At 36.7% G+C, this 14,426-nt stretch overlaps 1 protein-coding gene across 1 annotated transcript in view; it reads left to right on the plus strand.

Annotated features, from left to right (window-relative positions):
• ABCC1 (ATP binding cassette subfamily C member 1 (ABCC1 blood group)) overlaps positions 1–14,426 on the plus strand; it is a 152,179-nt gene that overhangs the window by 84,335 nt on the left and 53,418 nt on the right. The window contains exons 10-14 of the mRNA XM_074196489.1: positions 50–211; positions 2,551–2,643; positions 4,372–4,575; positions 12,176–12,322; positions 13,315–13,402. Of these exons, the coding sequence (XP_074052590.1) occupies positions 50–211; positions 2,551–2,643; positions 4,372–4,575; positions 12,176–12,322; positions 13,315–13,402 (694 nt within the window). The remainder of the gene's footprint in view (positions 1–49; positions 212–2,550; positions 2,644–4,371; positions 4,576–12,175; positions 12,323–13,314; positions 13,403–14,426) is intronic.

A 14,426-nucleotide genomic window follows, 5' to 3' on the forward strand; every position in this document is an offset into this window, starting at 1 on the left:
GCCTTGGTCTAGTATACCCAGTCATCTTACATTCTGCTTTTTCTCTTAGGCCCTGGTGATTACAAATTCTGCCCGGAAGTCTTCCACTGTTGGGGAAATAGTGAACCTCATGTCTGTAGATGCTCAGAGATTCATGGACTTGGCCACCTACATTAACATGATCTGGTCAGCCCCTCTTCAGGTCATCCTAGCTCTCTACATGCTATGGCTGGTATGTACTTTTCTTTTTTGTTCAGTTCATGAAGGTGGTCAATATGAACAATAACTTGAGCTTGGGAATATTGTAAGGTTTCTTTGCCCTCCCTCTCAGATGTCAGAATGATGTTTCCCTTCTTTGTGTTTCCATCCTTCTTTATTTGGTCAAGTAAGATAACTGGCATTTGTGTTACAAAAATCTCAATGTACATGGTCTCCTTTGAGCCTAGGTGGTAGGTACTGTGAATATTAGTATCGTCCCTAGTGATTGTCGTCAGTGGGATCTGAATTCAAGTCTGGACCTTAACTCTAGTGCTCTTTCCATTAGGCCACACTTTCTCTTGCAGAGCACAGTGGGGTGTTGAAATAGGCGTTTCCCCAGTTTTTTGATTGTCAATACTTAAAATGTTTTTTTAAAAAAGCATTTACTGGGGCAGCTAGGTGGCGCAGTAGGGTCAGCTAGGTGGCTCAGTGGATAAAGCACTGGCCTGGAGTCAGGAGTACCTGGGTTCAAATCCGGCCTCAGACACTTAACAATTACCTAGCTGTGTGGCCTTTGGCAAGCCACTTAACCCCATTTGCCTTGCAAAAAAAAATCTAAAAAAAAAAGCATTTACCTCTTTTTTATATTACCTACATTTCTTCGTATGCCTCTTCTCTTTGCAACAAGAGAACTTTTCTTATAAGCAAGAAGAAAAAAGAAAATAAATTCAGTGTATGAGTCTCTGCACTTATTTCATAACATTCAGTTTCCATTGTTTTACTCTTCTTTCTCTTTCCATTTTTGTTGTAGTCATTGTTTATATTGTTTTCTGGGCTTTTCTGTGCATTGTTACTAGGTTAATTTTTTTAAAATTGAATTTATTTATTTTTAAATTTTGTTTTTTTTATTATGGACTTAATTAGCACAAACAACTTCATTGTGTAATGAAAAACAGAAAAGGAATTTTATATGAAACTGAACTTTTGTCATGTCCCACTTGATTATTTTCCCCTGCTGTGTACAGTTTGAGGACTTTTTTGGGGGGTGGGGAGTATGATTCAAATTTAATATGGTAATTCTAACACTATCCTACTTTTTTGTATTTCCCTTTGAACTTCCTTTTGCTTTTTTTCTGTTTAATTTTTTTCTAATGATTCATTAATACTTTTGTCTTCCTTTTTTTAGTAGCACTCTCATTTTCCCTTCTATCCCCTTCTTCCCTGCTAAAAAAAGAAAAGACAAGCCCTCTTGTGTAACAAATAATTATAATAAATAGTCACCTTTCTAATCTTTTTTCTTTGCTGTTCTCTGAACTTTTTTGGAGAAAGGTGAGTTCTTGTGCTTGAATGCCAGTTTCTGTTGTTTTAGTTCTCCTTCCTGATGATCTGATTTTTACTCTGTTTTTGGGCATGTTCTTTTGCTAAGTTTATCTTTAAGTCCTTGTATGATGTATCTTGTATAAGCATTCTGACCCTTAATGTATCCATTAGAAGGAGGGAAAGATGACAAGAGATGAGGTGTGATCACAGGAGATAGAGACTGAAACTGAATGTTTAGCAAACAAATCAGACCTTAGAAATTCAAGTGAGTGTAGTCAGTCACCTTCTTGACTTGTTCCATTGTAGCTGCCACTGCTCAATCCACTTTTGAAGCTGATGCCCAAGCCCACAAGCCATATGAAGAAAATTGATTTTTTACTTTGATATATCAAAGTTTTTCCTCTTATTTTTACTGGCAGCTCTATAATTTGGAGTTTGTTAATAATTTGACTTGATCCCATGCCTTCCTCACTTCATTTATCCCTCTGAGCACTGGACGATTTATCTGTTTGGTTGTTTTTTGCTATTTCTCCAAAATCAATCTGCCCTCAAAACATCAGTACTAGTCTTCCAAGACTTTCAGAAAAAAGGACACAGTGGATAGATCACTGGTCCTGGAGTCAGGAGGACCTGAGTTCAAATTCAGCCTCAGACACTCAATAATTTCCTAGCTATGTGACCTTGGGCAAGTCACTTACCCCTACTGCCTTGCCAAAAAAAAAGGAAAGAAAGAGGCCTCCAGCCTTAGGTCCAGAGCAGTGGATTCTCTACATGTCAAAGACTTTCAAAAAAAAGGACATAGCTTAATCTTAAAAGATAGTGCCTAGAGGGGTTAAAGAGAAAATTTTGAGTTATGAGTGACTGCTTTGCTCTGGTGTATGTTTTGTAGCAGATAATATATTTGGAAATGTTAATTCTTCATGTTTAATTATTTTAGATGACTGGATTTTGTTGCTCAGTTGCCATTTCAAAGCACTTTCCTCTTATAGCTTGAGATTTTTTCAGGATAATTTTTCCTTCTTAAATCTCCTTTCCTTTTTTTATTCCCTTTAGAATTTAGGTCCTTCTGTGTTAGCTGGGGTGGCTGTCATGATCCTCATGGTTCCCCTCAATGCAGTGATGGCCATGAAGACAAAAACCTATCAGGTAATGTCTCTGCTGATGAAGAGCCCCAGGCTGGGTTTGGTAATGTTCTCCTCCTCTGCCAAGTTTCCTAAGGTATAAACCCTATTATTGAATTAGGCTTGAAGTAGTGCAGAATAGAATCTAGGTTGTTTATGGAATTTAGAATGTGAGAACTTGGCTGTACTTTTTGGAAATCATGATCTTGGAATTCCATAGATGAGTTCCAGGGCCCAGTCTTGATGGAACATAATGGAGAGACTTTGTTTTCCAATTAGGGGGTGAGTCTTGGAACTGCCTTTCTGCTCAGCCTATCCTTAATGAGCAGGTTTCCTTAAATTTGTCATTTTCTTATACTTTCTTCCTCCCAATCACTTGGCTTGACTGCTTAAAAGAAAGGGCACATATATCCCCCCCCCCCCCAGAAGCTCTAAGTGAACTGTTACTGCCTTTGCCTTTTTTGTCTGTAATTCATGTTTCCCCTTTTTGGCCTCTAGAGAGACAAATAAGCAGCCTATTAATGGAGCATAAGGCCTGTCTGTGATAAGTGGGATCTCATTAAGGAGAAAAGTATGGCCTTTGGCTCCTCTATATGAATCTTATGCTTTCGAAGTCTTACAACTTAGGTTCAAAATACCAATCTTGTTGATCGTTATTTATTTTAGCTTATCATACCAGTAGCCCCTTGCAAAGATTAACTAGATGTCAGTAGAATTAAATCTTCTTTTTAAGATCAATAAAAGTAAAAAACTGAGATGAAGGGTTTGAGAGTAGCTTTGGGTTCTTCTAGGTGTCCCTAGTAGAGGATTTTCCCTTTAATTTGTCAGACTTTAAAAAAAAAATTTTTTTTTCTTAATTTATTTAGGGTCATGGTCACAGCTAGGCAATCTGAAGTCAGGTTCTCCTGACTCCAGGGCCAGTGCTCTATTCACTTTGCCACCCAGCTGCCCAATTTGTCAGACTTTCCTAGATAAATCTCAGTGTTAATTTGAAGTTCTTAGAAGACCAATAAATCACCTTCTCAATTATAAGTTAAAGATTATCTCTGAATTCTGGAGAATACATCAGTGAATGAGCCTTGGAAGAAAAAAAGATGATCTCTCACTCTTCCCCACTCCTTTCCATGGTCAACTAACCCTTATTCTCCTAATTAACCCCAATGATAATAGGGAGAGAAGAAAAGAGAGGGAACAGACAGGGGAAAACAGATGTAAATAGAGAGATGGAGGAAATGAAAGGAAGAGTGGGGAGATTAAGAAATGTGAATGATGACTCATTCCCTCAGAAGTTGCTCCACAGTTACCTCTCCTTGGACAAATCTAGCATGTTTTCTCCCCCTCTCCCCATTTTTCTTTTCCTTTTTTTGGGGGGGTCCAGTCTGTATTTGGTGACAAAATCTATTGAGTGAGCTTTTCAGGACACTGCATTCTAGGCAGTGAAAAAATTAGTAGGGTGACATAAAAATTAGAACTTAAGTTCTCTGTTCCTTTTGTAAAAATTTAGTAGCTACATGGAAGTGGACTTGTATAACAAATTTTAAATGATTTAGGTGGTTTTTGAGACTGAGTTTTTTCTTGGGGGGGAAGATGGAATCAACAGATAACTATTCTTGGGAGAAATGAACATTTTAAAATAGGAAATGAAGGTCCTTTGGTAATAAGTGATGGGAACACTTATATAGTTGATATGTCTAGTATACTTCTGAGTGCTTACATAGAAGACTCTCAATTTTTAATTGACTTTCTCTCAAAGGTAGCTCATATGGAGAGCAAAGACAATCGGATTAAGTTGATGAATGAAATTCTCAGTGGGATCAAAGTCCTGAAGTTGTATGCATGGGAGTTGGCCTTCAAGGATAAAGTGTTGAAGATCAGACAGGAGGAGCTGAAGGTGCTTAAGAAATCTGCTTATTTGGCAGCTATAGGGACCTTTACTTGGGTCTGCACACCTTTCCTGGTAAGTGAGGTCATTTGGAAACTTGTCTTTAGCTCATTTTAAGAGTTAGAACTCCCTTTCAATTTTTTAGATCTTCCTGGTGAGATGTGGTCATCAGTTAAAGGAAGTTCTTAATAAGGTCAGTTTAAAACTGACAAGAGGTGGTATCAAAAAGAATATTAAGTATGTCAAACTTATTAAAGCAGAACTTGATAACTGTTGAAATTATTAATCAGAGTATACCATATTGTTCCTAGGTTTCTGCATTTATTTAAATCTTTCTCTTTGCTATTCATAGCTCCAGAGTATAATAATGGAAGTTATCTAGTCTAACCACATTATTTTATAGGTGAGAAAACTGGGGTCCAGAGAATTTAAATGGTTTGTACAGAATTGCACAGTAAGAGTCAGAGCTTGGATTTGAAACCAGATTATCTAAATACAAATGCAACTTTTTCTTTTTCAATAAGTTTTTGCTTATTTTAGTAAAGAACGATAGTTATTATAGTCTAGGCCATATGATGTAGTTATTCTTTTTCTATATAAATAAAGCTTTATAAATATAACAAAGTATCAGTAGATTTTTCTATTCAGGAAAACTGTAGTTTTAACTATCTAAATCTACTTGAAGAGAACATAGCTGAATTGCAGCACCTTTCAATGATTTTTACCAGAGTTTATAACTGACCATTTCATTACCTTGTTCAATTTATTCCTGTGACTTCCTGTTGTTCCTAGCATTAAGCATCGACTTCTTTGTTTGGTGTTTAGAATTCCTTCACCAATCTATCTTTCCAAATATATACAGTACCCTATGTGATCTAGCTAAACTGGTCTTCTTGCTGCTTCTCACATATACTATGGTATTCCCATTCCCAGGGCTTTGTTTTCAAACCTGGAACACATTCCCACTTAATTCCTAATTCTTAGAATCCCTATTCCCTTCAATGCAAAAACTCAAAGTTTACCTCCTATGTGAAACCATTCCTGCTCTCTTCAGTTGTTAGTGCCTCTATCTCTAATTTATCTCGTATTTATTTCATGAATGTTTTGTATATGTTCGTGCATGTACATATTGTCTCTCCTAATAGAGTATAGGGTTTGTGCGGATTTATACTCAGGTCTTTCTGACTGCACAACTTCAGATGCCCCATACTTTTACTATTTTTTTTTTAGGTTTTTGCATGGCAACGGGGTTAAGTGGCTTGCCCAAGGCCACACAGCTAGGTAATTATTAAATGTCTGAGGCCGGAATTGAACTCAGGTCCTCCTGACTCCAGGGCCAGTGCTCTATCCACTGCACCACCTAGCCACCCCACTATTTTTTAAAAATTTATTTATTTTCACATTACTACAATAATCTTGTTGTAAAAGTATAGAGAAACCTCAAAAAAATTAAGAGAAATAAGTTACAACCTATTTTACAAGGTTTGGAGGAACGAACTTTACAGATCTTAAGTTACTATTAGTTTGTTATATTGTAATCTTTTTATGCATACATCTCTGCTCAAAAATGTCCAAGGGTTCTCTGTTATCTCAGTAAAGATCAAGCTTTTGTCTGACATTCAAGACTTTCTAAATTCTTCCTAAAGAGACTTATGATCCTCCAGTCTAACAGGACTACTTTTTGGTAACTGCTTTTCTAACTGGTCCTTTGCTCATACTATCCTGAGATGTCCTTCTTCCCTATATTACTCTCTTAAATTCTTCTGCATCCTTTAAAGCCCAATTCAGATACTACCTTCCCATGAAATTTTCCCAGTTTTCCACTGGATCTTCCTAATCAGCTCTTACGTAATTATGGACTTATGCTGGTCCACAGAAAAATCATTGACTCTAGAGACTTAGAATTTGAGTTATGTAAAGGCCTATCTCTTCCACTTTACTCTCTGTATGACCTTGGGCAAGTCACTTAACCCTTCTGAGATTCAAATTCCTGTTTTGTAAAATGTAAAGGTTGGGCTAGATAACAACCTTCCAATTTCCTTTTCCCAGATCTAAATCTCTGATTTACTTTTAACAGTTTTGTGATAGCAAATGTGCTGTCTTATCTAAACTTTTGTTATCTCTTTCTATGCCTTGTACAATGTTCTACATACACACAGGAACTGCTTGATAAGTTCTCAGTGATTGAATAAATAAATGAATAAATTAAAATGTGTAGTAAAGCATGGTATTGGAAGTCAGGAGACATGTATTCTAATCCTGGCTTTGCAACTCATTGATAGTGTGACTGTTAGCAAATTATTTTACCTCTCTTTAATAGCAGCAACAACATTACATTGTATAATGATGTGTATTATATTATTATTGTATTGCAAATTAATTAAATTATTAATTTGTATATCTCTTTAAGTTTTGCAAAGCATTTTACAATATTATCTCATTTGCTCCTTATATGAATTTTCTTATCTTCTGATCTTAATAGTGGTAGGACCTGGGACTGTGATGGTGGAAGAGTAAATGATCTCAGTACTTTTCTGACTCTTCTTCTATCAGAGGACCTAGCTTCAAATGCCAATTCTTCCACTTTCCTAAGTCATTCTGTTAGAATATTGAGTGGTAACATCCTTTTATTTTGTCCCACCAGCACTTGAAGAATGCCTGACCTAAAGTAAGCTGACTCATCTCATACTGAGGGAAAAGGATGATGCAAGGGGGAAAAATGCCTCATGATTTCTTTTTTAGAACTGGGAAAGGAAGTTCTCCCAGAAACCCCTGTTTTGCATTTTGCTTTCTTCAATGAAGCCAGTGGTTATGGGTGTGTCAGCTCAACTTTTTGGTCTTAGTCATCTTTTCCTATCATGCTTTCTGGTTGTGAAAACAAGGAGAAGTTTTTGAGGGAGATGGAGGGAAGGCAGTACATTCCTTCTTGGCTTTTAAATTTGTAGCTTAATTTTTTTTGGATGAAGTGAAGACTGCTGGTTGTATGACTGCACTTAGAAGATGCAATCCATTCCAAATAGATCTTTTGCATAGAACAGCCTGAAGCAGGGAAAGGGCTAAAAAGAACAATAAATCTTGACCACTGATTTAAAAACCTTGAGGTCTCTGAGGTCTCTGACTACATTAGGATAAAATATGCTCCTTTCTGTTTGGAGACATCTTAATGGTCTTTTCATTGGAAGATTCTTTCCCTTCAGTGCTGGGAAAATGTTTATACAAATGAAGGTATGATGAAAGACAGGAGACTAAGATGGTAAGTGCTGGCAATGACAATATCACTAATTCATTTTTTTTTCAATATACTATTTTCCCCTTGAAAGTATAGCTTGCTGTGTTTAAAGTCAGTTTACAATAAAGTAAATGGAAAGAACAAAAAAGCCCCACCTGAATGCTTGGTATTTAATAGTAACCTTGCTTGACCCCAAAGAGAAGATTTCTCCAGTTCATTCTTGAGTTTTCAAAATGATCTTCCTGAATTTCAGATATGATCATATTATTCAGTGAATTCCAGTGGTTTACCTCCAATATCAAATATAAAAACTCTGTTAAACTTTTAAAATTCTTAATAACTTGATTTATTCCTACTTCTTCAGTTTATTTCCCCTTGTACTCTGCAATCCTGTGACACTGGTTTCTGTGCAGTTCTTTACATATGATGTCTCAGCTCCTGATTCCTAACATTTTCGCTGCTTCTCCCCCTTGCCTGGAACATTCTTCCTTCTTCTCTCCATCTCCAGGTTTCCTTCAAGTCTCAACCAAAGTCTTCAACAAACTTTTCCCAGTCTTCCTTAACCTTAAGAGCCTTTCTTCTGAGATAATACTCTATAATAATATCCTGTCTGTATCTTATTTGTATGCATTTATTTGCTACCCTGAGAGACTGTGAGCTTCTTAAGATTTGAGACTCTGTTTGCTCCTCTTTGTGTCCTCAATACTTTAATAGAGTGCCTGACACACAGTAGGTATTTCTTTTTTTGCTTGTTTGTTTTTGATTTTCGTAAGACAATGTGGCTAAGCGATTTGTCCAAGGTCACACAAGTGTCTGAGGTGGGATTTGAACTCAGGTCCTCCTGACTCCAGGGCTGGTTCTCTATCCACTGTGCCACCTAGCTGCCCCGACATAGTAGGTATTTCATAAATGCTTGTTGACTGACATTTCCTTCCCTTTGCAGAAATAGAGAAATTTACTATCAGACTTAACTGATGTATGGGTTAATTTTCCCTGCCCTCCCTTTAGAAAATTCTTTCTAGATATATTTTTATTTATAAGGATATATTTACAAACAAAAGTGATATAAAATAAAATATCAATAAAAATGTTTGAATTCTATTGAATGGCCTTAATAATAATCAACATAACTAGACTTTTTTTTTTAGGTATTTATTAACTTCTCTTTTCATATCACCTTTATTTATAAATACAACCTTCCTCTTCTCCCTACAATGGATGGCACAGGGCAAACCCATAATCCCTATAGGACAAACAGCTCTTAAAATCATACTTTGGTATAGTAGTGGGTTGGTACATTTTACTTGAATTATAAAAGATGACATATTCCTCTTAATGGGTATATGATAAGGAGTTTGTATGGGTGTCTAGGACTTGGAAATGCAAACTGTGAATAAAAATGAAATATTTATGGTGAGAAGGGTGGCTAGCCTAGAGCAGATAAATCATTTAGAAAAAAGTCCATCCAATTTAGTAGCATATTTTTTTGACCCTGTGCTTTCTTTATGTAAATACAATGCTGTTTCTTTTTTTAACTTTCTAATTAAAAGGCATTTATTTTCTCATTCTCTGACCTTCTTCCTCAGTTGATAAAGAGAAAAACAAAACCCTTGTAACAAATATTCAGTCATTCAAAACAAATTCCCACATTTAAAAATGTGTGTCTCATTCTCTCCCCTGATTAATTTGCAGGGAAAAGATTCATAGGCCACAGTAGTGGATAAGTCCATTAATTAAAAAACATTTATTAAGCATCTTTCCCATTCCAGGCACTATACTAGGGTCTGGGGATACAAATTTAAAAAAAGAAACAATCCCTACTCTTTTTGATCCCAGATCCAATGTTCTCACAACAACAAATATACACAAATACAAGTCTTAAAGACTTGGGACATCCTATATAAGGAAGGAAGAAAACAGGGATTTATTTGACATTTACTGTGTGCCAGACATCAGTACTACTATTACAGGGAAAACAAAAAGTAATTCCTGCCCTCAATATTACATTCTAACAGAGGAAAACATTCATAAAAGAGGTACAAGACCTGATGGAGAATGAACCAGGCTGGCTTGAACCTTTACACAAGAAAAAAAAAAAGACTTGTGATGGAGCTCACTAGTGGGGACAAGGGAGATGGACCTTGTGGAGGAATATTCTAGGGGAAGTTAGCCCCTTGGATGGCAGGCTGTTCATTAGCAAGGAGGTTCTGTTGGTAAGGAATAGCAATAGAGAAGGCATGCTTTGGAAGTCCAGAAAGTCAGGGTCAGGAGGAAAATGAAGGTATAAGTATGTTTTGAATATATACAAAAAGAACAGGTAATTTAAGAGGAGAAGGAGATTTGGCAATTAGGGGAATCAGAAAAGGCTTCATGTAGGAGGTAATGTTTAAGAGGTCTCTTGGAGGAAGATAAGAGATTCTATGAAGTAGTAATAAGAAGGGACAGGATAAACATGAAAGCTAAGATCCAGAAGGAGGAGTAAACAATATGAGCAAGAGAAAAGGCCAGTTTGATTGCATCCTCCAGGGAAGTAATGAGCAATGGGATTTGGAACACATAGATTGGGATCAGGATATGAAGGACTCTATAAGCTAACAAGTGGAATTTATGTTGTATTCTAAAGGCAATGAGGAATCACTGAAATTTATCAGTTAATAGGGGAGGGACATGGTGAGATTTGCACTCAAGAAAAATAACTAAGAAAGCCATTTGGCTACTGGTATGGAGGATGAACTGGGGTAGAGAGATACTAGAGGCAAACAGATCAATTAGGAAGCCATTGCATATAGGAAAGTCAGTAAGGATCTAAGGTAAAATGATGGCTCTATGAGTAGATGAAAGAAATAATTTACTAGATGTAGAGGTAAAAATGGCAAGATTTTGCAACTGATTGTATAGGTAAAATAAGGGAGAGTGAGGTGAGCAGTCAAGGATTATACTGAAGTTTTAAACTTTGGAGGCTTGGAAGATTCATGGTACTTTTGGGAGAAATAAGTTCAGTAAAGGGGAAGGTTTAGGGAGAAAGAACAAGTTCTGTTTTAGACATTTTGAATTTGAGATAACCATTTTTTAATGTCCATTAGACAGTTGATGATTTGAGATTGAAGGGAAAAATCTAGAACTGGATATCTAGACCTGTGACTCATTGGCTTAGAGAAGATAATTAAATTCACAGAATGGTAGAAAAAGTCTATTGGAGAGCCTTGAAGAATGTCTAAAGTTAGGGAATGTGATAGAATAATGAGCCAGTAAAGAAGATTTGGCTATTTAGAAGATCATTGGTAACTTGGGGAATTTTTTTTTTTTAGGTTTTTGTAAGGCAAATGGGGTTAAGTGGCTTGCCCAAGGCCACACAGCTAGGTAATTATTAAGTGTCTGGGACCGGATTTGAACCCAGGTACTCCTGACTCCAGGGCCAGTGCTTTATCTACTGTGCCACCTAGCTGCCCCAGATCATTGGTAACTTTGAAAAAAGTAGTTTGTGATGAAGTCTGAAGCTAGATGGCAAAGGGTTGAGGAGTAAGGAGGGGGAAAAAAGCAAAGACAAGAGATGATGATTTTTTTGAAATAGCTTTTTATTATGAATTTGATAAAAGCAGAAGAGATAAAGGCAGAAATAAAAGCTAGCAATAGAATAGTTAAGCAGTCTAACTCAGCAATGGATCAAAAACCCATGAGTCATGAATTGGGGTGCTCTTGAAATTAATAGGAGAAAAAATAATGAATTCTCTTTTGCCATGATGAATTTGAGATACTTCTGGATTTTATAAATTGACATGTCCAAGAAACAGTTGGTGATGAAAGATTGAAACTCAGGAGAGAGATAAAGACTGTATATTTAAGTCAGTGAATCATCTGTTTAGAGATGATCGCAACCCCCTACTAGCTACTATTGAGATTCACTAATCAAAATAAAAAAGAGAGAAAAGGAAAGGAGGTCCAGAACAGAACCTCAGAGGATACTTAATATTAGTGGATTGATGGCTTGTATGAAGATTGTGCAAAAGAGTCTATGATTATAGATGGGGAGGAGGAGAACCTGGAGAGAGCAAGGTCATGAAAACTCAGAGAGGAGAGAATATCCAGGAAGAGAGGCAACAAAGAGGTCAAGAAGGAAACATTTGTCTTTGTCGTCTGTCTTTGAACTCTTCTACTTGTTTGACTTTTTATTTTTTGGAATGGTTTTGCTTGAATAATGTTGTAATTTATTGTCATGGCAGAATAGACTTAATAGCCAAAAGATCCATGTTCAAATCCCAACTCCATTCCTCAATAGCACCCTGTCCTAATTATTCAGTCTCTAAACCTTAATAAAAAGTATATTGCCTATACTTACAATAATTTATCCCACAGGATTGTTGTGAAGATTGAATGACATGATTATATTGGTCCTCTAAGATTGTGAATTTCAAGGAAAAAGATTTACATTTTGTCTTTTGTTTTCAGGTGGCATTGTCTACTTTTACAGTCTATGTGTTGGTGGATAAGGACAACATCCTGGATGCCCAGAAAGCTTTTGTTTCTCTGGCCTTATTCAACATCCTCCGGTTTCCCCTAAATATTCTTCCAATGGTCATTAGCAGCATTGTACAGGTACAATTCTAAACTGGATACATGATTTCAAAGATAGGAAATTCTTAGAAAAACATTGTTTAAAAAAGTGTTTTTTTACAGCCCCAATTCCCTCCTTTTTCCTATATGTTATGAAGGGTCCATGCTTCATATCTGCATGTTAGCTCTAGATGGAGGTTGGCATGTGGGGATTTTGGATGTGACTATAAGGAGAAAGCTCTGAATTTTGATTTTATGTGTTTTGGTCCTTCACACAGGGCCTTAGAGCCAATTCTGGGATCTCGGAATCTAAGCCAGCAAAATAAAGCAGATGAGAAGAGCCTGGGCCCGATAATGGACCATATATGCATATGCTTGTCTTCTGTGAACCAGTTTTAGTTGCATATCTTTGCTGGGTGGTCATGGTCCACTATCAGGTCTTGAATTTTCTCACCCACATAAGAAATTTGTGAAACTATGTTACCAAGGAGGGCCTCTGAATTGTTGCAAGAGAGAGCCTACATAGATGGAAGTCCCAGATCCTTGAAGTAGAGTTTCAGAAGCATCTCCACACTTTTGAACTAAGAGTTCATCATCCTCCCTTATAAATCTGCTTGCAAATTTCAATTTCAGAAAAATTCAGTGAATGTGACCCAGGGCTCTGACTTTGTGTATTGGATTCCTTAAGAACTGAAACATAGACTCAAAACCATTGGAATTGAATACTTCTTAAATAGAGACACAAGTCAGAGTGAATTGCCCAAATTCTGCTGTGGCTGAACAGACTGACTTATGAAAAATTTTGAGGGGTGGAGAGGTTGCTCCCAAAATTTTGGGTCATCAAGGTAATTAATTCATGCCCCCCAGACTGAAAACTGGGGTTGTTGACAGCCCTACTTATTTTTTGTTAGGGGTGTGACTGATATGTGAGAAAAAGATTATGTGAAAAAGTTATTTTTTTAAGTTACTTATAAATCTTATGCTATCTTTAAAAAAGAGCAACAATCACCACCTATAATTTGCTTTCTGTTTAGGCAAGTGTTTCCCTGAAACGCCTCAGGATATTCCTTTCCCATGAAGAGCTGGAGCCAGACAGCATAGTGAGAAATAGTGTTAAAGATGGTGAGTATTTGTTTTCTCTCACTGTGTCAGGACGCCCTCACTTTCACTCCCTTCCACTTTCACTCCACACCCTTTCTTTTTCTTGGCTTTCTTTGTAATTTAGCTCTACTCTGAAATTTGCTTAGCACAGAGGAATATGGGAGGGAGGAAGCTGGCAGAATGGGCTTGTGGAGAATGTTGTTTCTCGTACCTTGTTGAATTTCTGTCCTCTCCCCAGTCCTGCAGGGTTGCCTGCAGTGTGAACATTCTAACAGGGAGAGATAGAGCTGCCCACTTCGTCTTCCTGTAGGGAAGGTACCTCAGGGTAGATATCCTCAGATTTCAGTCTTCTTTACCCTTGAGGCTGTACTTATTTTCTGTCAGGCTAGCATCAAATCCAACAGAGCACAGGAAGAATGCCATCTTCTCTTCTCAGATGTCTATGAAATTATATGGGTTGAAGCTTTAGGAGGATGGGCAGGTTTCTCCTGCTGAAGATCATCACCTTCAGGGGTCTAAGAATCTCAGACTACAGAGTCTCTCAAGCAATTTATAGGCATCCTTCACTCCTCAGAGTAATGTTTTTAAATGCTTTGAATGCTTAAAATAAAATCCATTAGATAAATTATTGAAATAAAGATATAAATATTTTTTCACATGAATTCATTGAACCCCTAAAATCTTATCCATTAATCCCTGTAACATTATCTTTCCTCCCTGTGGAGGCATTCTGTGAACCTCAGGTTCTAAGAACCATTTCTTTTAAAATGTCTGTTAGGCACCTAATTGCCCTATTATTTTGACTTTCTGAAATGAATCTACTCTCCTTCTTAACATCTTTCTTTTTAAGTTTAAAAAAATTTTGATATTTTGTTTTCCCCAATTATATATGTATGAACAGTTTTTTAAACTTTAAAATTTTGAATTCCAAATTCTCTTCCATCTTTTCTTCTGTCTCCCATCATTGAGAAGGCAATTTAATTAAAGTTATATGTGTGCAGTCATGCAAAACCCATTTCCTTATTAAGTATGTTATAAAACACAG

This window comes from Macrotis lagotis, chromosome 8 (assembly GCF_037893015.1).
Source record: "Macrotis lagotis isolate mMagLag1 chromosome 8, bilby.v1.9.chrom.fasta, whole genome shotgun sequence".
Classification (NCBI taxonomy): domain Eukaryota; kingdom Metazoa; phylum Chordata; class Mammalia; order Peramelemorphia; family Peramelidae; genus Macrotis; species Macrotis lagotis.